Source organism: Stenella coeruleoalba (genome assembly GCF_951394435.1).
Source record: "Stenella coeruleoalba genome assembly, chromosome: 10".
In the NCBI taxonomy this organism is placed as follows: domain Eukaryota; kingdom Metazoa; phylum Chordata; class Mammalia; order Artiodactyla; family Delphinidae; genus Stenella; species Stenella coeruleoalba.
Window position 1 is genome coordinate 29,729,936 of NC_137156.1, and position 27,956 is coordinate 29,757,891.

General features: G+C 39.9%; 1 protein-coding gene across 9 annotated transcripts in view; it reads left to right on the forward strand.

The window, feature by feature from the left end:
• PTCHD4 (patched domain containing 4) overlaps window positions 1–27,956 on the forward strand; it is a gene marked incomplete at its 5' end in the record, with an annotated part of 192,959 nt that overhangs the window by 147,503 nt on the left and 17,500 nt on the right. For 3 of the 9 annotated variants that reach the window (XM_079935553.1, XM_079935549.1, XM_079935548.1), the window contains one exon: window positions 18,591–23,944. In XM_079935553.1, the coding sequence (XP_079791679.1) occupies window positions 18,591–20,224 (1,634 nt within the window). In that variant the 3' untranslated portion in view covers window positions 20,225–23,944. Of the gene's footprint in view, window positions 1–18,590; window positions 27,906–27,956 lie in introns of those variants that run through there. The other 6 variants (XM_079935555.1, XM_079935556.1, XM_079935552.1 and 3 more) reach the window with 5 other exon arrangements.

The window sequence follows — 27,956 nt, forward strand, 5'->3', positions numbered from 1 at the left end:
GTTAAGAAATTTGCACAGTGTCACACAGCCTGAATATGGCAGTGTAAAGAAGGAAAATGAGAGAATTCAGGCTCCAAATACTCGGCTGTAATCCGTACTCTATCTTTTCCCTCCAAGATCCATAGACTATGCCCGTAGGCTAACTCAGGCTCCAGCTCTTGGTTATGTTAAGGTTGGTATTATACTCTCTTGCTGAGTCGGCTTGTGCTGGGTGAGACTCATCCCACAAGTGGAAGTGATTCCAGCTTGGAGGGCAAGACAAAGAATGGGGCTGGGCACCCTCTCTCACTAGCAGCAGGAAAGCACCCTGAACACTCTTTATTGCGTGCAGTGCCTGCTTTGACGTGGATTAACTGAAATGTCTTGCGTTTTACTTTGTGTTTTTTTAATTTAATTAATGTTTATTAAACACCTAGTGTGTGAAAGCACTCATGGAGTGGCGGGACCCTCATATAGATCCAAACTGAACTGAGTAACTCTTGGCCACAAGACAGGATACACTCGTCAGGTCCTGGGCTTCTGTAAACTATTTCACCTTTGTTTGGCGTACTTGCTTCTCACTCTCGGCTCCCTTCCACACTGTGAGGACAGACACAACAAACACCTGGCAATGTCGGCATAAAGGCAGGCAAGCTGCTAGCACAGGGAGGGGCACAGTTGTCCTGGCAGACTGTCTGATCATGGTGTGAGGGAGGTCTGGTGGCAAGAAACAGGCTGACTGGTAGCAACAGAGCAACGTAGAAAGGAGCTGAGGTTGGCTCATCAAGTTACTCAATTAGCGTTTGGAAATAATGAACAAGACAAGAATCCAGAGACGTGATTCAGGCCATTCTCTCAACATTTCCCAAGCCTGTCTTACTTGGGAGGTATAGAGAGACTGTGCTCAGCATTGGAAATACAGTGGTGACTAAGATTCTTTCACCAACAAAGCCAGTAGAAATTCTCCTTCCCTTGTTCTCCAATAGAACTCTTTCAAGCTGTCATAAGAATGTTTCAGAGATGACTACATATAACAAGTATTTGTGCACTTTTCTCACTCTTCAGAGCTATAGTTTTGCCCAAGGCAGAGACTACCTCCATTTATCGTTACCTCCCCCCAACACAGAACCAAGAATAACATTTTGTTCATAGTAAAAATACAGTAAATTGTGAATTAAACTACAGACACCAACTTAGTATAAACCTCTGTCATCATCTGTCTTCTGAGCCACTCGCTGCACACCACCTCCTAACTGGCTGCTGGACTTTGATTCTTGACCCCCTTCGCTCCATTATCCTCATGGAGCCAGAATTCTGTATCAAAAGCAAAGCTAGGGCTTCCCTGGTGGCGCAGTGGTTGAGAGTCCGCCTGCCGATGCAGGGGACATGGGTTCGTGCCCTGGTCTGGGAAGATCCCACATGCCGCGGAGCGGCTGGGCCCGTGAGCCATGGCCGCTGAGCCTGCGCGTCCGGAGCCTGTGCTCTGCAACGGGAGAGGCCACAACGGTGAGAGACCCGCGTACCGCAAAAAAAAAAAAAAAAAAAATGCAAAGCTAATCATGCCTTTTTTGCCTTGCATCCTTCAGTGGCTCCCCACTGGACTTCCAATAAAATCAAAACTCCTTCACGTGATCTACAAAAGCCCAGTATTTTCCAAGCCACACTGTTATCTCCAACCACGTTCCATGACTCTTTCCTCATGACTCAGCCATTCACGTATGTGTGTGCGCATAAGGGGTATGTGTGTGTATGTGTGTGTCTTTTCTTCTTAGTTCTTCTAATTCTCCCTCCAGTTCACCACCTGTGTACATCCTGTTCCTTGTACATGAAATGCTTCCGCTCTCTTTCCCTCCCACTCATCCTTCAGGGCTCACCTCAAATGGCGTTTCTTTTGACCTCCCCTGATAGAAAGTGTGTCCCTTGTGTTCTCTCCGTTGAACCCAATCCTTTTCTTCATGGCACTTAGTGCTTTTGTAGTTATATATTTACTCGCGTGTTTATTTATTTGATGTCTTTCTAGCTCATTAAATGATAAATGGCATTTGCAAAGAATATTTCTTGAGTGAATGAATGATTTCCCCATTATCCATTATTGAAAGACTAATCTTATTTTCATTTTGTCCCATTTACTAACACCCAGATATAATTCTCTCCACCTTCTGCAAAGCGCATACACTATACAGAATTGTAATGAAGAGAAATGGTGGTTTGTGCCCATGCTGTTTTGTACATCCAGAAGGCATCTTCCCTGCTGTAATCCTCCTCCCAGTAGATTCTAAGTCAGAGGTGGGCAAATTTTTTTCTGTAAAGGGCCAAATACTAAATATTTTCAATTGTGCTAACCATGCAGTCTCTGTCGCAATGGCTCAGCTCTGCCGTTGTAGGGGGCGAGAAGCCGTAGGCAAAAGGTAAATGAATGAGCATAACTGTGTTCCAATACAATTTATTTCCAAAACAGGAGGAAGCAGCTTTGGGGCAGCAGGTTAGTTTGCCAACCCCTGCCCTAGGTAATCAGAGTCACAGCTTTAGATGACACTTCTGTATTGCCTAGATTCGTGCAAAAACCTAGCTGTACTGATCCTTTTTCACCTGCACCCTTGCCTTCTATTCTCGTCCCAGCAACCAAGGTGATCTTGTTCAGTGGCCTCCCATCTTACTCCACGTAAAAGCCAGAGTTTCACTGTGATCTGCACGGCTGCATCTGTCCCTCATCTTGACCTCTCTGAGCTCACCTCCTATCCATCCTCCCTGTTCTCGGTCCACTCCAGCCCACACTGGCCTTGGGCTGTTCTTGCACATATCGGGCAGATTCCTGACTCAGTGCCTTTGAACTTAATGTTTCCTCTGCCTAGAATACTCTTCTCGTGAAGACATCACAGCTGTTTCTTCACTTCTTTCTGGCCATCTTCCAAAAGTTATCTTTATGGTAAGGTCTTTCTTATTCACTCTCTCTAGAATTTCCCACCTCTACCCCAGACACGTATAACTCCCCTTTTTCTGCTTGTTTTCCTGATTGACCATATATAACACGTTATATTTAGTGCTTATTTGTCTTAGTACTTATTGTTTGTCTTCACTAGAATTCCCACGAGAGCAGAGACCACCTCTGTCTTCATCACAGCTGTATCCGTAATGCCTATAATAGTGCTTAGTACATAGTATACACTCAATAAATATATACTGAATAAAAGAATAAGTGAATAAGCAAGTCCTTTTCCTTACAGGAACTTCTGTGCCTGAGCCAAGACATCATCACAAGTAATTTTTTCTTTTCCTTTTAATATTCAAGAAAACAAGTCAAGTTTCCCGTTGAAAAAAATTTGTACACATTGGGCTCATCTTTGTACTCAACTTAAGAATGCTTAATAGTTGCATGTTAGCAACTTCTTTTCATCTGAACTTGACTCTCTCCACTGACAGGTTAAAACTAGAGGGAGGGGAAAAAGTTTCAAAAGTCAAATAGAAGTTATACCTTGTTTTTTAATTAAATGCATGTGCAGAAATTGGTTATTGAGAAGTTTTACGTGAATTCTCCGGATATTTGTTAACTTGCTGACCAGACCCTTAGCCCATGGGTCAAAATAATGCCAGAAAAACTCTTCTTAGAAAGCTCTGAGAACAAGTTGTTTTCCTAGCTTTAAACAGAAAGCACTATGTGAACCTATGTTTCCTTTGTACTTCAGAACAAAGAAAAACATCAAGTTTTTCATGATAGGTAAGTGTGCATGGGTTACTTATGAGCATATGAAATTGACTCAAGGTAAGACATTTGACATTTACACCAACAAAAGAGAAAAAGAAAGATTAGAGTTTGGATTTATTTATATGTGATTAAAAGGAAATCAGAGTAAAGAAAGCTAGCTGGCAGTTTTTAAATTGGCTGCTTTGTTTGAAATGGAAGGGAAAACAATTGCTAATTAATCTTCAGGCTGAAAACATTGTTAATGCCTCCATTCCTTATCAATGCATACCCTCATCGTCTTCCTGTGTTCTGGAAGCATCTTCTTCATTTCAGCTTTCCCATGTGTTCATTTTCCTGAGCTCTTGTAGTTTCACCTCTGAGTGACATGCAGTGCCTTGAACGTAGTAGGTAGACAAGTGCCTGTTACCCTGGATTAAAGTATCTCGAATTCTTATTTAATTATTTCTTAAATATATGCCTTTTTTCAATAAGACTGTAAACCTCTCAAAATAAAAGTTATCCGAACCTTCTTTCTCTAATCCCTAATACCCAGAACAAACTAGTTACTAAAATACCTGTTGATGGCTTCCCTGGTGGCGCAGTGGTTGAGAGTCCGCCTGCCGATGCAGGGGACACGGGTTCGTGCCCCAGTCCGGGAAGATCCCACATGCCGCGGAGCGGCTAGGCCCGTGAGCCATGGTCGCTGAGCCTGCGCGTCCGGAGCCTGTGCTCCGCAACGGGAGAGGCCACAACAGTGAGAGGCCTGCGTACCAAAAAAAAAAAAACCCAAAAAAAAAAACCTGTTGAATTTGATTATTTAAAAATAGAAACGTTGATATACAGCAGATATTTAGATTAAAGGATTATAATTTTACAGCATTTAAAATGAAGCATTTCAGTAAAGCCTAGTGTTGTAAGAGGAGCCAGACAATGTTAATTTATCCAAAATCATACAAGGTATTTGTGTTGTTGCTGTTGTTATTATTGTTGTTTGTAAAATCTTTAATTCCCTAGTGTTTTCACAGGAGTAAGTGGGAAATATGAGTTCAGTTAAGAAAATAACACTCTAACTTTAGTTATTGACTTGCTTATTTTATTTTTTTATTTACTTATTTATCTATGTATTTTTGGCTGCGTTGGGTCTTCGCTGCTGTGTGGGGGTTTTCTCTAGTTATGGTGAGCGGGGGCTACTCTTCGTTGCGGTGAGAGGGCTTCTCATCATGATGGCTTCTCTTGTGGCCGGAGCACAGGCTCTAGGCTCCCGGGCTTCAGCAGTTGTGGTGCATAGGCTTCAGAGCACAGGCTCAGTAGCTGTGACACGTGGGCTCACTAGCTGTGGCTTGTAGGCTCTAGAGCACAGGCTCAGAGTAGTTGTGGCACACAGGCTTAGTTGCTCCGCAGCATGTGGCATCTTCCCGGACCAGGGCGTGAACCTGTGTCCCCTACGTTGGATTCTTATTGGGTTCCCATGCTTATTTTATTTTTAAGGCATCAGTGGGTTATCTCCACTGAGTTTATCTCAGGCCGGTAGCAGATTTTGTTCTAAAAAAAAGAAAGGAAGGAGGGAGGACAAAAACCTCTGGTAGGAAGGAGAAAAAAAGAAGCAAGATTTAGAAGATTCAACACGAAGGCTCGCTTCTTAGAGTCTAAAGGTAGGATACCAAATAATGGTAATGATAATAACCATAATAATAAACAGAGTGATTTGTGAAATACTGAGATTTTATTCTGGTCTAAGAACCAAGCTCTCTGCTCCTTGGAGGGTAAGTATCCTCCAGACATTCCTTCCCTCCCTGTACTTGCTGTACATCTGCAACACACACACCATCTCTCTCTCCCTCTCTCTCTCTCACACATCTGACTTCTCTCACGGGAATACTAAATTGGTTTAAATCATGTGGGAGCATTATAAATACTGTTTGATTATGAGGATAAATTGGTTCAAATCACATAGGTACTTTCCTAAGTGCTGACTGATGAGGAAGTTTAGATATGCTATAATTTATAAACAAAATGAAGAAGGTTACCTGGCAAGATATGAGAGGCAGGAACAATTTTTGTACTTAAGAAATATAAAGGGAAGAGAACGCTTCCCAAATCGTTCTCTGAGGCCAGTATTACCCTGATTCCAAAACCAAAAACATCACAAGGAAAGAAAACTACGGACCAATATTTCTTAGGAGTATAAATGCAAAAAAGTCTTAACAAAACATGAGCAAATCAAATCCAGCAACATATAAAGAGGATTACACGCCACGACTAAGTGGAATTTATCCCATAAATGCAAGGTTAGTTTAATGTCTGAAAATCAGTTACTGTAAAACGCTGTATCAATAGAATAAAGGTCAGAAAAGACATGATCATCTCAATAGACATAGAAAAGGCATTTGACACACCTCAGCACCCTTTTATGATAAAAGACACTCAACCAACTAGTACTAGATGGGAATTTTGTCAACCTGATAGAAAGCATCTGTGAAAAACCCAAACCTAACATAATATTTTTGATGAACACTTTTCCTTTAAGATTAGGAACATCACAAGGATATCTGCCCTCACCACTTCTATTTAACATTGTATTGGATGTTCTAGCTAGGGCAATTAGGCAAGCAAATGAAATAAAAGGCATTCATATTGAAAGGAGGAATTATCTCTATTTGGAGATGACATGATCTCATTACAGAAAATCCTAAGGAGTCTACCAAAAAATGGTTGGAACTGATAAAGGAGTCCAGCAATATTGCAGGATCGGTATACAAAAGTCAATTGTACTTCTATACACTAACAAAAAACAATCCAAAAATGAATTTAAGAAAACAATTCCATTCATAATAGCATTATAAAGAATAAAATTCTGAGCAATAAATATACCAAAAGCAATGCAAAATTGCTCTGAAAACTGCACAACACTATTGAAAAAACTTTAAAAGACCTGAGTAAATGGAAAGACATTCCATGTTCATAGATTAGAAGATTTAACATAAAGCTACAGCAATGAAGATACAGTGGAACTGGCGCAAGTATAGACATACAGGTCAATGGAATAGAATTGAGACTCCAGAAATACATTCTTGCATTTATGGTCAATTGATTTTTTGACAAAGATGCCTAGATAATCCAATGGGGAAAAATAATATTTTCAACCAATGATACTGGGACAATTATATATCCACATGAAAAAGAATAAAGTTGGACTTCTTCACACTGTAAGTAAAATTCAACTCGAAATGGATCATAGACATAAATGAAAGACCTAAAACTATAAATCTCTTAGAAGAAAATGTAGGAGTAACTCTTCATGACCTTGGTTAAGCAAAGCCTTCTTAGATATGACACCAAAAGCAAAAGCAACAAAAGATGGATAAATTGGACTTACTCAAAAGTAACAACTTTGCACATCAAAAGATTCCATCTAGGGCTTCCCTGGTGGTGCAGTGGTTGAGAAGTCCGCCTGACGATGCAGGGGACGCGGGTTCATGCCCCGGTCCAGGAAGATCCCACGAGCCGCGGAGCGGCTGGGCCCTTGAGCCATGGCCGCTGAGCCTGCGCGTCCGGAGCCTGTGCTCTGCAACGGGAGAGGCCACAACGGTGAGAGGCCCGCGTACCGCAAAAAAAAAAAAAAAAAAAAAAGAATAATGTGGACCTGTTTTGTTTTTTGTTTGTTTGTTTTAGTTTTTTTATTTTGTAATTGCTGAAATAGCCCTAGGTTTTCATATGTCTCTAAGGGTTAGAACTTTCAGATGGTCGCATGGCCAAAAATCATCCTTCCCAAGGTCCAGTTAGCTGTTTCAGAGTCATAGCTATCTGGGAGGGTTTTCATTTGACTCTTTCTTATGATTGTTTCTTGATTAATCTTTGCCTAATGGGAATGGGCAGGACAAAGTCCATGAGAATTCTCAAGACAGAAAGGAGTAAGATTTATCCCAAGAGGGCAATAAGAGTTTCCTACAACTTTCATCCCTTGAAGCTGTGTTTGGTGGCCTGGTGTGTTATCATGATTAACTGTCACTTCTATTGATGACTTCAAGAATGAAACACAGCAGTGTGCTGTACTATACTGTGAGCACGTAGCTAAGACTCCAAATGAATGTTCACCCATAAATAAAAAGTGCCGCCTACTATTTATTGAGTTTTTAATATGTGCCAAGGACTGTGGTAAACATTCTATGTGGATTATCTCGTTCATTAATGTCAGCGACACACTATCAGGTAGGGGCTTGCATTTCCTGCTCTGCACATAAGGAAATTGACACGGATTGGTTGCTATTGAGGGTGTGGGGTAGGAAGTGATGTAGCTGGGGTTTGAACCCGGGGAATTAACACAAGAGCCAGTACTCAGGGCCCCTCTTCCACCCTGCTATCTGCCCAGCCACTGTCCTTGATCCCCTGCCTTTGAGAATTAACATCTAACTTTTTCTGAGATAACTCCCGTGGATTAATTTATGCTGTGTTAAAGCTGTTAAGCTGTGGACCGCTGAAAGGGGACAGATGACAGAGAAATATGGTGAGAAGAGGGCCTTTTCATCTGAAAAGGGACTCTGTACTCATCAGGGATATATTCAAATGACAGCAGTTCTCTCACTTAGAGAGGACCCTCTAGGAAATGGTGTCCTTGCACCAGCCCTCCCCCGCACCGCTGGGGGCTGCTGGAACTCAGTCGGCTGCCCCAAAGCCCTACTGTGCTCTGCTCCTAGAAGGGAGTCTGGTTTGCTCTGTGAGCTGCAGAATAAAACAGTGGCTGAAAAGCTCTTCTTCAGCTTCTTTCCTGCCAGATGAGAACGATTCTATTAGCTTAGCCTGAATAAGAGCACACATGGAAAGAATGCTGCAATTAGTTGGATCCAGTTAACTAAAGTCCTTTATTAATCAACATTTTTTCACAACGAACTTCTTAACGACAGAGCAGGCAATTTCAAAATAATCATCAGAGAAGAAAGCTTTTAAACTTTTCTCTAGGCCTGGTATACATTCAATCCAAACTCCCACATTTCTGCAACTATATACCACTGTTCAATACTAGCTATCATTTGTGGGAACACTGATTGTGTGCCAGGTATTTATAAAGGGATTCATGTGTCTGTGTCTCCTTTAACACAGCAATCCTTTGAAGCAGGAATTGCTGTTTTCTCCATTTTACAGATTGGCAAATCTAGCCATGGAGTCTTTCATTTGCCCAGGGTCACACATCTAATAGCTGGAAGCTTAAACCCGCAGAACTCAGCTCTTTAACCAATATGCTAAATTGCCTCCTGATTCTTGATAAAATGACGTATGATAAAATGATGACTCTGAAGTATATTATTTAATAAATAATAAAAGCTAACATTTATTGAGTGCTTCCTGGGTCCCAGGCCTGCTCTAAGCATACTACAACTATTGTATCATGTCATCTTCACATAGCCCATTAAAATGGGTACCTTTTTAATCCCTATTTTCCAGACTAGGAAAGTGAAATACACAGAAGTTAAACTAATTCTCCCCATACCACACATCACAAAATGATGTGCCAGAACTAGAAGCAAAATGTGTTACTCCAGAGCACATCATTTTAATTGCTACAAATAATCCCTTGTTTCCAGAACTGGATGCAGAAGAGGAATACAAGTCTAATGCATTTTAGAAAGATCTCCGATAAAGCTAATCAACCAATGAAAGCGGAATCAGAAAGGAAGTTCTGGTTGATTAATTTAACGACTTCAAATAATCAGATGATCCAATTCTTGAGCTTCCTGGTTAATTGAGTTTCCACTGATTTCAGGCCATTCTGTTCAGAGAGAATTCTCGTTCATGGGTTGTTAAATTTATCTTCACTAGTTAAGACAGGCAGCAAAACATTCAAGGATGCTCCCGGAAAACTTGCTCTTGAAAGCATTACGCTTTTATCAAGCATTTGTGCTACAACTTTGAAGATTTTCTTTTGAATGGTATTTATAAGAAAACAAAACTGTGCATAATTTAAATTTGCTCCGTAAGATTCCTTCCATTTCAAACACGTTTCTTAATGATTGAATCAGACATTTTAAAAGCATTTTAAAAGCATTCTCCAGCTCTTGGTGTTATAGAAATCCTAAGTCATCATCACTTCTACTCTTTGTAGGATAAGAGATCCCCAAAGCTTGTAATTAATGAACCATTAAATTCAGGCATATGGATATGATATGGTTTTCAAATGGGACAAATGGGAGTTATTAAACTTCAAAGCGATGACATTTTACCGTATCTTCCTAATGGGCGGCGCTCAGGAAATGGCCTTCAAATGAATGAACTGATTATTCTAACCAATCTTTGAATGCCCTTAGCTCAATAAATACTTAGATTATCTTAATTTTCCTTCCTCCAAGTTCTAATACTTATTATTTTCTTCTTTTACATGATCTCTTATTGTAGGTCTTGATTTCTTTTAAGCATATGCTTGTGTTTAGTTTATGAGCTACCAATCCACTTCTCTTGACAGTTGTAAGATTTTCAGCCCCGCCCCGGTTCTCCCATTCATTGCTCTTCTCTGCTTGAAGCAATGACTTTTTCATCCACGTGGCTCCTCCCCGCTTCTCCGATTTTAACAGCCATGTTATATTCCTTTCAGAACAGCTTGCCACTTCCCATATGCCCATCTGGCTTTCTCTTTTTAGTGAGAATACAACTAAAATACCACTTCCACCAGAACGCCATCCCTTTCACTAGTGACATGATTTGGAAATTCAAATCCTCCAGGAATTAACTCTCATCCAATGCTCCTGTTCTAGCTCCCACACTTCTAACTCCTGCACTCAAAGAAGTCAATTTATAAAGTCAACAATAAAGGAAGTTTAATTTCTCTCATTTTCCAAAAATATTTATTATAAAATATCAATGTCCTCCAACCAAAGACCACCAGGACTCCTACAATAATTGAACAAATCTGGGTTTATTGACTCACTGCAATGAGGAAGAACACACACCTCTGAGGATTATGAAGCATTTTTGGAAGAAGATATTAGAATGGACTTAGTATATGATTTTTGCAAGTATTAGGTGATTTGGAAGAGGGTTGAAGGCAGCAAGGTTGGTTCCTGTCAGGAAGAGAGGGTAAATCCATGATCAGTTATCTTAACAATTCTTAGAAGGCAAGGAAACCAGACCAAGATTAAACTGTGATTGGTAAAGAAGCAGCAATCAATCCTACTATTTTTTTTTAATTATTTATTTTTGGCTGCGTTGGGTCTTCGTTGCTGCACACAGGCTTTTTCCTAGTCGTGGCTCTTCGTTGCAGTGCACGGGCTTCTCATTGCGGTGGCTTCTCTTGTTGCGGAGCACAGGCTCTAGGCACGCGGGCTTCAGTAGTTGTGACACACTGTCTCAGTAGTTGTGGCTCGTGGGCTCTAGAGCACAGGCTCAATAGTTGTGGCTCACGGGCTTAGTTGCCCCGCGGCATGTGGGATCTTCCCAGACCAGGGCTCGAACCCGTGTTCCCTGCATTGGCAGGCGGATTCTTAACCACTGCGCCACCAGGGAAGCCCAATCCTACTATTCTTGATAAAAGGATGTTTGGCCTATTTTATGTTTCGGACAACGTTTGCATTTTGTTTGTGCTCAGTCGTGATTATGGAGTGGTATTATTTTGTCTCAATCTATCCCGGTCACAAAGTGATCTTGTCTGATGCTTTTCTGCCAGACCATCTGTGTCATCAACAGGACAATACTAAGCCGAACTGTGAGGGCCAGACCAGCTCCTGGCAACACCAAGACCTACTTGACAGCACCCAGCTATCAGGGCTGCTTTTTCCTTTCTCAAACATAATGTATATTCCTTTCATAAAACTAGAAGACACAGAAAGCATTGAGAAGAAAATGAAAAGCTTCCTGGGAGTCTTTTTCTCTCCCTGAATGGGAATACCAAAGAGGGAGAGAACAAGAAAGCAAGCCACCGTGTGTGCGCTGGCTCTGCAGTGGAGTTTCAGCTCTTGGCAACACTGAGCTCCTGCGGCAAGGAAATCTGAAAAGAGAGCCCCCGAGTTCCCTCCAAAAGCCAAGTCAGCTGTGGTGGTGAAGAGAGCAGGAACCAGGCTGCATTCAGAAGCTGGCATCCCAAGTCAAATGACTTGGAATGTTCTCCATGGTAAATACCCTGGAGTTGCCAGCACTGAGCTTTTCCACTCAGTGGAGTACTTCCTGTGTGCCAAGCCCATGTATTAACTTATCTAAAACTCAGAACAATCCCATGAGGCGGCTTCTCTTGTCACCTCATTTTACAGATGAGAAAACTTGAGACATGGAGAGGTTAAAAAACAACCTGCCCAAGGTCACAGAACTTGGAAGTAGGAGACCCAGAATTTAAAGTCAAGCAGTTTAAACTCTGATTTAACCCAGGATTTAAACTCTGGCTCTGGGGAATGTGCTGCTAATCACAATATCAAATAGTGGGACTTACCTAGTTTTCCCCACTTTGAGTATTAAAATCTTGGCTAATAGTCTGTGAGCTTTAGAACGCTCCCATCTCCTCTCTCTCTCTCTCTCTCTCTCCATATATATATACACACACACACACACACACACACACCTCTCTCTCAATATATATACATGTGCATGCATGTGTATACACATATGCATATGAATAAACACACATACTGGATTTTTAAAATTTTAACTTTATATAGAACTACAAAATAAATTGTCAAAAATGATGGAATGCAAACTCTGGAATGAGACTGCATACCCTTTTCTATACATTGAGATATGTGTCAAGTATATAACAGCTCTGAAAATCATACAATGAGAATCTGTTACTAGATTCCATTTTTTCTTATTAGAGACATGATAAAATCCTCTAACCTCCTGCTAAGAGCTAAGGGATGAGTATCTGTTCAGATTCGTTCTGAATTCCTTATTTTCCTTCTCGCTGCCTCATTCCATACGGGGGTGGAAGCACTTCAGGAGAAATGCTTAAGGGTAATATGAAGCTAGACCCTCCCTCACTGCACGCCACAGGTTTACACGTAAAACCATCAAATATGCCCCATCAGAGAGCAACTTGGAGCATTCCTGCTGAATAACTTCCTACCTATGTCTTTGTGGGCTACGTAGGTACCAAGGTGCAACAGCCTTGGCCGTCCTTTATGAATGGAGCTTGATAATCACCTATTTATTCTAGATGAGAGTTAATTAAAAGTAGTCAGTCTACAAAGACACACTGATAACCACCGCTAAGTTAGACATCATGGGGATTAGAAAATGTCTAAAAAATTCATCATCTGTCAGGTCACAGGAGTACCTTATGGACCCATTTCTACCCTGCAACTAGCAACTTAGAGCAAGTTTCTTAATTTCCTATTCCATTCCCTCTAGACATTTACAATGCTGAGCCAGCCGAACGAATGAATTATGTGCTAATATTGTAACTGAACATCATTGATATTTACCACCGCCTCTGCGACAGAAGCACTTGGCAAATTCCTTTCTCAGTAAATTGAGGGGCAAACTATATTTCACTAAATCTTATACTGAATACAGGGCTGTTAATAACAATTATGACAAGAACTTTAAAAATATCTTGAAAACTAGACAGATTTTGGCAGATCAAGGCCAATCTAGTTTCACAAACATTTACTGAGTACCAGTAAGTGCCAAATAATTAGAATACAAAAATAGAAAAGATAAGTACCTGCCCTAGATGGTAAGGACCTTATAAGGACTTACATGAAATACAGTCCCATGAATGGATAATTTCAGTTGGGTGTGGTAGTAAGCACTAAGAAATGTGTTGGCACACAGAGGGGAGGCTTCTAAGTGGGTGAGTTAGAGGTGAAGAGGGGAAGGGGAAAGCATTAGGGATGAGATCATGTTTAAGTGGTATCTTTAAAATAGACATAGAAATCAGCCAACTAAAGAGAAAGAACTATGCATAAGGATCCCATATAATGCCAGACCAGTGACTGACAACTCAGAATGCTGATTCAATATCCCGATTTTTTCGTTAGCTGCTTTACTGGTTCAGTTGACTGGAATTTTGTTTTTTCATCCATTAGGTTGGCATCAGGATCACATAGCCTAAGAACCCAATAAAAAATCAAAATGCTTTTCTAGTTGAGCTCAATGGTGATTTCCACAAACAGAGCTGCTGAACACATAGTTAATTAACCAAAGCAGAAATAACGGCTAAGGGAAAGCAGAAAGTTTTCTCTGGAGTGAGATGTGAGTGGAGTATTATTTTTACCTCTATTTTTCATGTCGCTGAAACAGGAGATGTCAAACTCTCATGACCTGCTGAGGGCTTAGCATGTTCAAGTGAAGAGGAAGACCCACCAGTACGTCTTCAGAAGAGAATTCTAATTCGGCAGATTAGAAAGAATTAGAAGCCCCACAGAAGGAGCTTATTAGAGCAATAACTGTATCAAAGGAAAACCCAGTAGGAAACTAACTGGGTCAGTTACAATTAGTTCTGATTGGATTTGATCCTTGTTAAAACTATTTTCTTTGGAATTCTTGATTTTGGAGAGGTTAGGTTTGGTATTAAAGTGGCAACTGTAAAATTTGTATTAGATTTACAGAAGAATATCATTGCTTTGAAAGAAGTCACTTCCGGACTAGCAGTGAACCAGAGAGATTTCCTACAGCACTGTCAGGTCAATCATAGTGTAGAAGTTTACATGGGAAGTGCAGGAGTTTAGAGAAATGTTGTAAAATGTGGGCTGGAATAAGTTCTCAAGAAGATCCATCTCACTTTAGAAGTCATCTTTACTTGTTGTAGAGTGATTGCTTGAGGTTCAGATCGAATTATAACTAATTCTGAATATTGTTCAGCTCACTTAGGACTGAAATGAGTTTTGTTTGGTAACAAATTTTTTTTTTAATTTTAATCATTTAAAATATTTCCTCTGGCTCACCTGCACTGCCATGGCTAGGGAAAGAATCGACACACTCTTCATTTTCTCATTTCTCAATTGCAAATGGCAGAACTTATTAAATTATTGTTAAATAGGGTATGTTAGTAAGCTGACAGCTAAGTTTTCCTTGTTATTGCACAATTCTTCCATTTGCTTTCATTTAGAAAGAGGTCCCCCCAGCAACATCCCTGAAGACTTTTGCAATATTCAATACACACACATATACATGCAGATCTTTTATTTCTATTCATTTTCCTCCTTGAATTTTTCTCCCAGTTCCAATTCTGTCCAAATCACTTTTATTCCTAAGAGTTCTCTCTCTCTTTTCTCTCATGAAACTTTATCAAGACAAATGTCAGTTATCCCATAATGTCCCAGGTGAGATACTTGTCATATTATTCTAATATAATTTGCAAATATATACTAATATAGTGGGAGGAAATCATGATCAGTGTTTGGCAGTCATCTTTTGAAACATTAAATAAAGTGTATAATTTGGGCAATAGATTATCTCTGCAGAGAGAAAAAATTCAATTATAAACATCAAAAACAAAACTACTTTCCCTTAATTAATAAGGGTTTGTGCCCTTATTCATGTTATTCCATCAGTCTAGATCACCACTGGCATCATCCTCTGCCTGGTAACACCTTTTGGAGATTTTCTGACCCCTCAGAAAGAAGCAACTGTATTTTCACAGTACACAGCATACATCTCTACTTAACAAGAATGCAAGCCTTCCTTTCAAGTCTGTTAGCTGCTTACATATATGTCTATCACCACTCAGGAGCATGAATGCTGTTCATAAGACAAACTGAGGCCTTTGGTGAGGATTAAGGATTTTGGTGGGAATCGGACAGAAGCAAAGAACTGCCAGGACTAGGGTACCAGGGAGTAATATCATGGAATCAGTTCAGGTCTTTGTTCAGTGGGGCAAGTCACACTTGTGTATATTCCATGCTTCATCATCTGAGATGGTAGACCACCTGTCTTTTGAGTGGATACTAGTGCCTTGTTTTCAGGTGTATTGTTTGAATTGAAATAGGACTCTCGGAGTAAGGGTGGAAAAATAGTGAATACAATTCCTTTTAAAAAGCTATGTAGAGATTTAAGGATTCTTTCAAGTGAGCAGAGATGTTCAAAAAATGGTTCTAGCATCAGAATGAAAACTAAAGGGAATAGTAAGAAACCAAGAGGGAAAACACTGCAGAGGTTAGAAAACGGGATCTCCATTGTCGACAGGCCAACTGGACAGAGCAACAAGATAACCCCAAACCCTAATTTCTCTTTGTAGGGGGCCAGTTCTGTGAAATAATTATAGTTATTTGTCTGGAAAGATGGAAGGGTGGATGGATGGATGGTTAGATAGATAAATAGATAGATAAAGCTTAATACATACATACATACATAGCTAGAATAAATGCACCGAATTGTTAACAGCAGTTATCTGTGTTACGGGACTATGGAATAATTTTTTCACCATTATTTTTTCCATTTTCCCAAAATTTTTGATGGAAATATGTCCTATTTTTATAGTCAGAAAAGGGCGATTAAAATGTGTGTGTGTGCATGTGTGTGTGTGTGTGTGTGTGTGTGTGTGTATAATATCTCTTTTTCTTTTGACTAAACCAATAATTCTCAGTTGGAGGCAGTTTTGTCCCCAAAACAGCATTTGGCAATGTTTGGAGACATATTTGATTGTCACAACTGAGGAGTGTGCTACTGGCATGTGGTGAGTAGAGGCCAGGAATGCTTCTAAACATCTTACAACATACAGAACAGTTCCTAAAATTCATTTGTATTAGAAGCTATGATCTCAGGCTCAGAATTACCCAAGTAAAAATGACCTCTGGACTGACAGATATTGGAAAAGATTGTGCTTCTTGTTTACCTTTATGTTTTATATATTGACTAGCACAGATCCTCATGGTAGCAAATTCTAATAAATATATATTGGGTTGAGTTGAATTAAAAGTGTATATCTCGGGCTTCCTTGGTGGCGCAGTGGTTGAGTGTCCGCCTGCCGATGCAGGGTACATGGGTTCGTGCCCCGGTCCGGGAAGATCCCACATGCCGCGGAGCGGCTGGGCCCGTGAGCCATGGCTGCTGAGCCTGTGCGTCCGGAGCCTGTGCTCCGCAAGGGGAGAGACCACAACAGTGAGAGGACCGCGTACCAAAAAAAAAAAAAAAAAAGTGTATATCTCTTCTGGGCACAATTAATATAGGTATAAAGATCATAATAAACTTTTGAATTAGTAATTAAAAGGTACATTTTCTAGACCCAACTGGAATTGAGAGTTATAGTTGATTTAATTCATTGAGAGGTTAGTGGGCATCTATCACTTTGTCAGATATTCTGCAGAGTATAGAAGTAACATAAAATGCATTCCCTGACCTTGAGGGATTTGCAGTCTAACCAAAGAGATAGACCATGTCCTGAGAAAACCATTTTGTTCCAGAGCAAAACAGCACATGTTAGTGTGCCAAAATGAGTAGCTAATTAGTGCAATAGGAATTTAAGCAACAGAAAAAAATCAGTATGTCTGGAATTGTCAAAAACGGCTTCAAGACAAAGAAGAGAACTGAGCTAACGGACTGATGGGTCGAATTTCAATATAAGCAGCAACAAGAGGAAGGTATTGAAAGGCAGAGAAAATAGCATGAACAAAACTTGGAAAGTAAGACTGATCATAGGCAGGTTGATGGGGAGTGAGAGGACTACTCTCGAGCAGGTAATAGATTTGAACTGCTGGGAGGTGACCAGACTATGGTGAAAATCAAATGAGTGAGTATTATTAGGAACACCCTGTAAAATATCTAAGCCTATGAATGGGATAAAACATGCCAGCCCCAAAGTTGTGTTTTCAGTCTTTACCATTAGAGTGATTATTTGACCTCATATGATTTAGCTTCATCCTCCCACACGTAAGACCTTTGTACTATATAAAGTAACAACCTGGCCTCCATAATGTACCTAATGCTCCAAAAAAGTGACCAAAAGCAGAGACAAGCCAAATTTAGCCATAGCCTCAGGTAACCTTTCCCCCCGTGTGACTACAAAGATACCAAGAGTCTTCATTTCAGAAGAGAAGTGCTCTCATTGAAGAATTATTTTAGGGCTTCCCTGGTGGCGCAGTGGTTGAGAGTCCGCCTGCCGATGCAGGGGACACGGGTTCATGCCCCGGTCCTGGAAGATCCCACATGCCGCGGAGCGGCTGGGCCCGTGAGCCATGGCCGCTGAGCCTGCGCGTCCGGAGCCTGTGCTCTGCAACGGAAGAGGCCACAACGGTGAGAGGCCCGCGTACCGCAAAAAAAAGAAAAAAAGAAAAAGCACACTCCGTCCACTTTAATGGAGCAGTCAAACATTTACTCATCACCCACTCTGTGTGAATAAAAGCTCTGTGAGGAAATGCCTGCTGTGATCTTTCCCCCTGAAGGTCTTGCCCTGTGTTTTATGTGATCTGGCAGAGTTTTTTGACTCATATCCAATGTTAACTAATCAAATCTATAGGAATTGGTTTCTAAGCTGTTTGGCTACCTAGCAGATTATTAACATTGTAAAATCAATTTAAAGCCATTTTTAAGTGTTTAAGATCATCTTATAATTTCCAAAATCAGCATGTAAGTCAGTTTGAAATGAAGGTTAGGGACTGTCAGTCAATACATCAGTTAATAAAGCACTGAACTGGTATTGAGGGGCATTTGAAAATGGGTGACTAATAGCCCCTGCCCTTGACAACTTAGTATCCATTTAGGGAGACAATATGTGTGCAGGGGGAAAAAAATCACAAAACAATGTCACATTACATTTACAATTTGTCAAATTAATGGAACAGACAATAAATGCTTCATTTTGCCCAGAATACCAATAAGTTTGGACTTTGCTGAAGTAGAAACATGAACCAAACATATCCTGCTATGTAACTGAAATTTGAGATCCTGATAGGAGTATCATAGTACTTTGAAGATTAGAGTATGCAGTACTGTTGAGCATAGATAACCTATAAGGAATTCGCTTGAACCATAGGAGGGAATGAAAACAATTCTTCTTTTCCTTCTTTTTTTAAATTAGGTCATGGAACAAAAGGAGTATTTGAGCTTCTGTCTGGATGGCGGAGAACCAAAGAGAATTTGCCCTTCAAAGACAGGGTAGCAGATGCCTATTCGGATGTGATGGTGACCTATACCATGACGAGCTCCCTGTACTTTATTACCTTTGGCATGGGTGCCAGCCCGTTCACCAACATAGAGGCTGTGAAGGTCTTCTGTCAGAACATGTGTGTCTCCATCCTGTTGAACTACTTCTACATTTTCTCCTTCTTTGGCTCCTGTCTGGTCTTCGCTGGCCAACTAGAGCAAAACCGCTACCACAGCATCTTTTGCTGTAAGATCCCTTCTGCAGAATACCTGGACCGCAAGCCTGTGTGGTTCCAGACAGTGATGAGTGATGGGCATCAACAGACATCCCATCATGAGACGAACCCCTACCAGCACCACTTTATTCAGCACTTCCTCCGTGAACATTACAATGAATGGATTACCAATATCTACGTGAAGCCATTTGTTGTCATCCTCTATCTCATCTATGCCTCCTTCTCCTTCATGGGGTGCTTGCAGATCAGTGACGGAGCCAACATCATCAATCTACTAGCCAGTGATTCCCCAAGCGTCTCTTATGCCATGGTTCAGCAGAAATATTTCAGCAACTACAGCCCCGTGATAGGATTCTATGTCTACGAGCCCCTCGAGTACTGGAACAGCAGTGTCCAGGAGGACCTCCGGAGACTCTGCAGTGGATTCACTGCAGTGTCCTGGGTGGAGCAGTATTACCAGTTCCTGAAAGTGAGCAACATCAGTGCCAATAACAAGAGTGACTTTATCAGTGTCCTACAAAGTTCATTTTTAAAAAAGCCAGAATTCCAGCATTTTCGAAACGATATCATCTTCTCCAAGGCAGGAGATGAAAACAACATCATTGCTTCTCGCTTGTATCTGGTGGCCAGGACTAGCAGAGACAAGCAGAAGGAAGTCATAGAAGTGCTGGAAAAGTTGAGGCCCCTGTCGCTGTCAAAGAGCATCCGTTTCATCGTGTTCAACCCCTCCTTTGTGTTCATGGACCATTACAGCTTATCTGTCACAGTGCCTGTTCTGATTGCAGGCTTTGGTGTTCTCCTGGTGTTAATCCTGACTTTTTTCCTAGTGATCCACCCTCTGGGAAACTTCTGGCTAATTCTTAGCGTCACCTCAATCGAGCTGGGCGTTCTGGGCTTAATGACATTATGGAACATCGACATGGATTGCATTTCTATCTTGTGCCTTATCTACACTTTAAATTTCGCCATTGACCACTGTGCACCACTGCTTTATACGTTTGTATTAGCAACTGAGCACACCCGAACACAATGTATAAAAAGCTCCCTGCAAGAGCATGGGACAGCCATTTTGCAAAATGTTACTTCTTTTCTTATTGGGTTGGTCCCCCTCCTATTTGTGCCTTCGAACCTGACCTTCACACTGTTCAAATGCTTGCTGCTCACGGGGGGTTGCACACTTCTGCACTGTTTTGTTATCTTACCTGTGTTCCTAACCTTTTTCCCCCCTTCCAAAAAGCACCACAAGAAAAAGAAACGCGCCAAACGGAAGGAGAGAGAGGAAATCGAATGCATAGAAATTCAAGAGAACCCTGATCACGTCACCACAGTCTGAAGGGTGTAGACTAATGGATTATTTTTCTTTTCCAGTATTGCACAACGATGCAGGGCAGGCAAAGCTCAGACCTCAGCTGCTTGGGCTGGCCAGGGGTAACAAGGCAAGTCAGATCAAGAGTGAATTATTCATGACACATCACGGTATCTACTTCTTGGGGGGGAAGAAGGACTCAAAGAAGGGGAAAATGTTCTTTGCAACCTTGTTCTCCACTAAAGATAAGTTTCTGGATGTGACCTTAGAGCTCTTCCAAGGAATGGACGAATCAATGGAGTGTTAGAAGGCCAAAGGAGCCAACTGCTTTTAAAACTAAAATGCTTAGGAGAGATGGAGTAGAGAAGATGGGGGCCTCCAAATAGCGGAAAAGACATAGGAAATGTCAAAATTGCCATGACAGTTTTCATATTTGTTTTTTGAACAGGTTGGTCAAAGGAAACCTATGCACCTGGGAAGTACATATTTAATCCCATCTAAGCCAAAGCACTTCCCAATTCATTTCAAGTGTGCGTATATATGTGTATGTGCCATATATACCTATACTTAGATTTGTCTTTAGTGTACATTGACATCTGCGTGGAGGGAGGTGCCCGCTTGCAGACCGGCTGGCCTTTCTCTAGAAAGTCAAACCAGCCTTAGCCAAATGTAGACGCATTAATGGCCATTCAAAATCGATTCAAGTGTTGCAGCAAGAGTACTGTTCATCTGTGCAATAAGCAAAATAAACAGAGATGTGAGCCCGTTAGATTCACATATCATGTTGTCAATCTTTGAGATTCTTGCTTTGGATGACTTAGCAAAAAACGCAAAAGGCATTTGAATTAATTACCACGTGGCAAGGTTTAAAATCTCATGTTAGTGCTAAATAGTTACTGTGGCTTTTCATTGGCTTTTAATGATTCTCTGTATTTGGGAGGACTGATTTAGCTGCTTTTAGGGAGCTCAGCCACTGCAAATGAGCACTTTACATGCATTGTTCATACAAATGTGTGTAAAGTTGCACAAGAGTGTGTGTGTGTGTGAGAGAGAGAGAGAGAGAGTTGAGGTATTCCGTAGTTACAGTATTCTCATTTTAGATGTTGAAAATATACTGCCATGGAATATAGATAATTAACATAGGAGAAAGTGGGCATAACTAGGAAACTTGTTATAGAAGGAAATAGAGTAAACGGAGCATCACCACTCGTCATGTGTTACCAGCTGGTTCTTAGTGTAAAGAAAATACTCTAAACCTATCAAGTCTAGTGTGTTCCTTGCATTAATATTTGGAACATTAACCCAGGCCACAATCACTATAGTGGTGGTCACTATAACTACTGCAATATTGTTTTGTAGCTTCTTGCAATATCATTGTTCTTGTTACCTGAAAAGTGCTTGTCAGTTGGCAGGACTCCTAGGGTGATCGTCGTTCTCCACAGGTGACGGATCAACTGTAACTGCTGCTGAATTCTCTCTCAGAAACAGTACTAAGGGAAATGTTTTCATTGTATTAAAATTTACAGCTGCTCCCCAGCAGATAGACTCAGTCTGTTGGGTGCTTCCTTGGATCAATGGTGTGCTTCCTGTCACAGAAAATTACTAGAAAATGCCTTTTCCCATGCCAGGCAGTAAAATAACTTAGTTTTCAGGTAGGACTGAACAAATGTCCAATGATTATGAAATCTGCTAGTCAGCTCTTCTACCTGGAGGAGAGCTACTGTCTCCCACCAACTTTGGTTGCATATTTTAATTGAATTTAAAATATTAAAATCTCAAACAAACAAACCAAAAGACTTTTTGGACTCACGTTCAGAAAAGAGATACCAGCCATTCCAGTTTCGTTGCAGTGTTTAGAAATGAAGTTGGTAGATTAATGAAGTAATGAAACAACAAAACGGGAATGCTTTTACAAATAAAGAGTTTACTGGAATATTAAGGGAAAGGAGAACTGTCTCTACAATGAAAAACCTTTCACCAAATTTTATTTTATTAAATGGAGTTTGTTTTGTCCTACCTTGAGGTTATTGAGTTTCTATTAGAAGTGATCCATGTCCTTTCAGTTGTGTTCATATGGGCAAACTATCAATAGATCGAGTATGGAAAATAATGGCCATAATATAGCATTTTTGTTTGTACATTATTTGTAAAGTCATGTCACAGATAACCCTAGCCTTTTGCCTCCTGAGCTGCTCTACTAGGAGGAACTGGTATTTGGCACTAGCAGACCTGCAGCCCATGGCCTTATATCTGAAGTGGAAATTTCTGAGGCATTGGGTTTTTTGGTGGCATCGGGGGGACTCTTCTTTCACAGCTTACTCATCATTTGTGAAGACGTGTTTTATATCCCTTTCAAAAATGGGAGGTCATCAGCCGAGATATTCCATTAACTATCAGTCCATTTCTTTCCAAAATGTACCATACTCCATTAATTTACCAATTTTTAAAAAGCTTGCCTACTTGAGTCATTTTTTTTTCTTGATTACCTTAGACAATTCCACATGCAAAGAAGATTGGCAGGTTGGTTTATAAAGAAAGAATCAAGTGTTCCAGTTGCCAAATGCATATGGGGATAGTGGCGTAACTACCCCAATACTGAGGCAGTTCTCATATCATGTCTCCATCTAGATGGTCTCTATTTGGATGGGGAAAACAGTTCTTTTTTAGCTTATATCTTCAAGGATCAAAGTGACTAAGAAGAATATGAATTTCTCATTGTTCAAGAGACTAGAGAGGTGGAATTCTGGAAGGGATATTATCTTTTCCAGGACACCATGGTACTCCTTAGTGAACTGTAGCAATAATTTATTGAAATGGGATTTCTTGTCCTGGAAGAGTTAATATACCACACAAAATGCCCTAACTCAGTCCTTGAAAGTAATTTAAGCCTAGGAAGAATGTAACTGAGCATCCTCTGACCTCCCAAACTCACTGTGAAACAGGTATTTCCAAGAATCCCATTTGCCGAATACCAAGATACATCCTAAAGTATAAGATCATGATTTGCATGTGACACCAAACCTCTGCCTCTTTCAGTAGCTCATGTGCAACTCTTCTAGTTTTTCAAGTTTACTCCCGTTGTTTACTCCTTTTGTGAAATATTGATGGTACTCAAATTAGGAACTTATCTACTGCTAGAAGATGACCAGTCAACTCCAGGAAGAGAAGAAACCTGTGGGAACTATCTCAGATATGTAGAATATTTTCTTTTGCTGAAACATGTTTTTCCCTTCAAGTGAGAGTTTAAAAGTGTGCAAAAACCACACCCTTTCTGAATTTAAACTGGGATGTGGATTTGTTTCCTCCCATTGGAATTTAAATTTGAATTAGTACCATAATTAGTACCATAAGAGCTCCACTCTCCGTGATGGTTAATAAAGCTTCAAAGAGGTACTCACTAAATGATAGAAAGGAGATTTGGCTAACAGGTTCTTTCCCTCCTATAGTTAAAGGTAATCATATGCTGACTTAGACCATGCACAAGTTTTTTAAATGAAAGGTATACTTAAATGTCATCCCATGAATTCTTTCAGGGACCAGTGAACTTCTTTGAAGGTTGTGCATGAATACTCTATGAAAGAATTATTCTCCACTGTGGCTGTATCATGTGAGTGTTCCTTTCCCATCTTATTCCTATTTATTTCCACAGAATTGTTGGTTTTACCTTGTGAGATTAGAAGAAGAATTATGACAAATGAAGCTCCTATGATGCCATCATAGCCATTCTTGAATGTTGAATTCAAGAGGGTGAGAGCTTTCTCCATTTTGTAATTACCCATTGCATTTTCCCATAATAAGCTGATCCTCCTAGGCTTGTGGTTAGAGCTAGGGATTAACTATTGCCATTCAGAATTACATGTATTTTTTTATAAGTTGACTGTAAATATTATAATTACAGTCACATATTTTTCTGGCCAAATAGTTATGAATGCCTGGCACTATGCATGAATTGTTACTAATAGTACATAGATTTTTAAAGACACTATTTTCATGGTTATTGCAACTTTTATTAAAATTCTCATGTCACCTATTCATAAATGCCTTGTAGGTTTTAGTTCCAAGGGCCTAAAGTCCATAGAAATTTCCATACCAAGGGGAACAGTTTAAAAGTTGCCTTCCCTGGGTGTCAATGGCAGCAACCTCTTCTAGAATGTCCTCTGGAAAATCCTAGAGGGTAAATCTGGAATCCAAGTAAAGGACGTAACAGATTCTATGTTAGTCAGTAATTAAGCGTACTTTAGTGTCCCGTGTTTGCTAATCTCCAGTTGAAACAGAGAATACAATGCCTTGAGAATAGAATTTAGATGTCTCCTGTGGATTGGAGAAGTCAATAATTTGCTCCATCTCTTTCTTCTAGAGGGATCTCTGTTCAATCTATTTTGTTGGTGTTTTCAAATGGTATTGATAATCCTTTCAAATGTGAACCTAAAAACTGTCATTTATACCAAAATAGATTTAGGAACACTTTTATTCTCTTTAAAAACAAGAAAGCAAAACAAAGCAAAAACATTTCTTGGGCTTCCCTGGTGGCACAGTGGTTGAGAGTCCGCCTGCCGATGCAGGGGACACGGGTTCGTGCCCCAGTCCGGGAAGATCCCACATGCCGCGGAGCGGCTAGGCCCGTGAGCCGTGGCCACTGAGCCTGCGCGTCCGGAGCCTGTGCTCCGCAACGGTAGAGGCCTCAACAGTGAGAGGCCCATGTACCGCAAAAAAAAAAAAAACACTTCTTACTCTTTCTGTATTACAAAAAAGAAATTGTGACAAATTTTATGACACTGACTCAAAATCGATCTATAGCGGAATTGGTATGCCCTTGAAATTTCCCCATCTTCCATCTAAATATAAAACTCAGCATCATCACTGTGGTGCAGGCATTTACACCAATCTTTCAAGCACACCATGTACAGTTTATAGTTTGAGACACCGTGCACAGAGAATTGCACGGTGCCTCAAAACTATAGATTCTTAACTGCTAGCCAAATCGAACACACGCTAATACACTCCATTTGAAGATTGATTACCTTCTCATTTGTCAGATTCATAACCTGACATTTGTGGGCCAAGTGCTCCTGAATTTCCAAGCATGAGTCAGGACCATAGATCATTTTGTGGATGAAAATGGGATACTAGGGAGTCTCCTTGAAAAGAAGCTTCAAGTAAGCACCCAGATAAGCATTATCCCGGATGGCTGTTGGCATTGCTCTGATTTTGTGCATCTTTGAGACATAATGAATATTTTGTTGATGTTTTCTCTGTACTTAATTAGGACCTCTGTTGCTGATAGAGAAGTTCCTTGCTTTTCTTATGATATGGAAAACAACTCACAGAGTGAAGTATATAGGGTGAAAAATCATACACTAGAATAGTACAGATGACTAGTCTACAAATAACATCATATTTCTTCTGCACCTGTAAAGGTGTTGTCAAAATTAAATGGGCTTATACCTTAAAATGAGAAGCTTCATAAGGTAGATATTTTTAATATAACAAAGTATTTATTAAAAATTATTGCTAATTTTGCACTTTTATAAATCATAGAAAGTCAGTCCCTACTATTTTTCCCAGTTGAAGTTTTCCCTAAGAAAATTCTCACAGGTCATGCTATTTATGAAGTCTTAAAAATGAGGAGGAAACTTTAGAAACAGAGGAATAAGAACATATACTGGTTTTGTGTGATTCCTGTTCCATGTCACGTGTTTGTACTTATCTGAACTGGGGTCTTTAGCAGTCATTTAGTAACTGTATTCCAGTTTCCAACATGGCTAATGGCATGGCTAGATAGAAGAACAGCGGGTTTTCCCTACCTTCTATATCCATAGTTATTAGAGCAACTGCATTACACAAAAGGCTCTTTCAAACCAGTGGAGAAATAAGAACTTTAATGCTTTGGACAATTTCATTGAAGAATTTCCTAGGAGTAACTAGAGAGGCTGCCATGGGTAAGAGACAAGGGGAGTTTATTATAAATGTGTCATTTTCCAGTCCTGTATAAATTTATTAACTTGGATTTTGGTAGAGGCAACCTGCAGTATGTTGTGGGGAGCATTTAAGTTATTTCATGTAAGATGGTCCACAGAATTTCCCCCCGGAAACTGAAATACCTTCCATCATTCTATTTGGTTAATTCACTGGTCATTGGTAGACACAATAAGAGACCTGGAAGAAAACCAAACTGTCATATTCCTACATGCCCTGCTGTAGTATGGAGCACCTCTTTTGAGGTAGAATCAGGAAATTCTGATATCTTTTCTTCTCAAACATAAAAGTGCTAGGTACTGATAAATTAGACTTTAAACTCACCAATGCAAATATTCCAAGGTTCTAGCAGCGTTTAAGCAACAATTTTATTCTCCTTTCCTGTTAATTATGCATATTTTTCAGCAATAGATTTTCTTACTCTTAAATAGGAAATCTGTCACAGCATGAAAAGGGCAGAGATCTCTCCAAGCTACCTCAAAAGGGTATTTAAAGACAAAATGGCAGGCAGCCTTTGATTAAATGGCAATATGTTGTAGCCACAAAGCAATATTATTTACTAGCTCTCCTTGATGCTCTTTTTAGACCAGGCTAAGTGTAAAAGGAATACCCCTATGTGCAGTTCCACTTGTGCATTCTGATTAATAATATTCATATACTTGAAATATCTCAGGACAGTTGTTTGGTGTCTCTCTGCAGACATCCCAAAACTTGGTTCAGAAAGAGAATAACCTGACATTGCCTATGAGGCAGTGGTCCACCTAGTGAAGTGCACAGTCAAATAATCTGTGAATAACTTCAGTAAAAATTCCAAGTGCACTTCTTATCAATGGAGGGAAAACTCAGTTTGTTTGTTCGCTTGTTTACCCTAAGCAAATAGAAAGAGACTAAGTTACCAGTATTTGGCATTTTACTTAGGTTTTCTTTTTCACTAGATGTCATTACTATTATTTTTAGTTAAACTGGGGTTCTGAAACACAGGTCACTTTTGGAAACATTAGGATCAGTGAAAAGAAAACTACTAGGAAGAGGTACTCTTCACCCGTGCATAGACAAATTGTAGGAATGAGAGTAAAAGTTGAGCATTTTATTTCCTTTTCTTTCCTAAAACAAAACCCACTTGCTCTTAATCCTGGCTAAACAAATGTTAATTTCTATCGCAAAATGAAGGAGAATGATAAAAAGTGTAAAATTCTGAGATGCTAATGTCTTATCAATACAAACCTAATGGCAAACCACCATTTTCAGATGTCTTTCCCTGTAAGAACATTCTTTTGTTTCATATTCTGTGCCCTATAGGTTCTTACCACATCTTGTTCATGAAAACAGTCTCACTTATCACTTCTAAAATAGTGCAAGTAAACTAATAAGCCATATATAGCTCTCTGCTCTGTAATTCTGTATCTTGGACTCTGAAACTAAAGCTACTTATTGAGGAAAGCTTAAAAAAGAATTCTGAACAAAAAATGTCAATATCAAAAATATATATATATGTATTTCCTAAGTTATATTTTCACCCCAACGAATCTTCAAAATAGGGAACTGCCCGAAGCACATTTTTTTAATCTCACTAAGAAGCAAGTATTTCCACGTGAGTCCTTCACAGTCTCCAAAATTCCCTGAATTTGGTCCATTATCAAAATTTATCTCCATTCTTTCTAAGTGAAAAAATAATTTATCAACCAGATTTTTTTCTAACTATAGTTAAAATAAAGAAGTAACAAATTATTCCCCATAGATTTGCACATACCTCTAATAATTAAGTTAATGTCCTAACTCAATC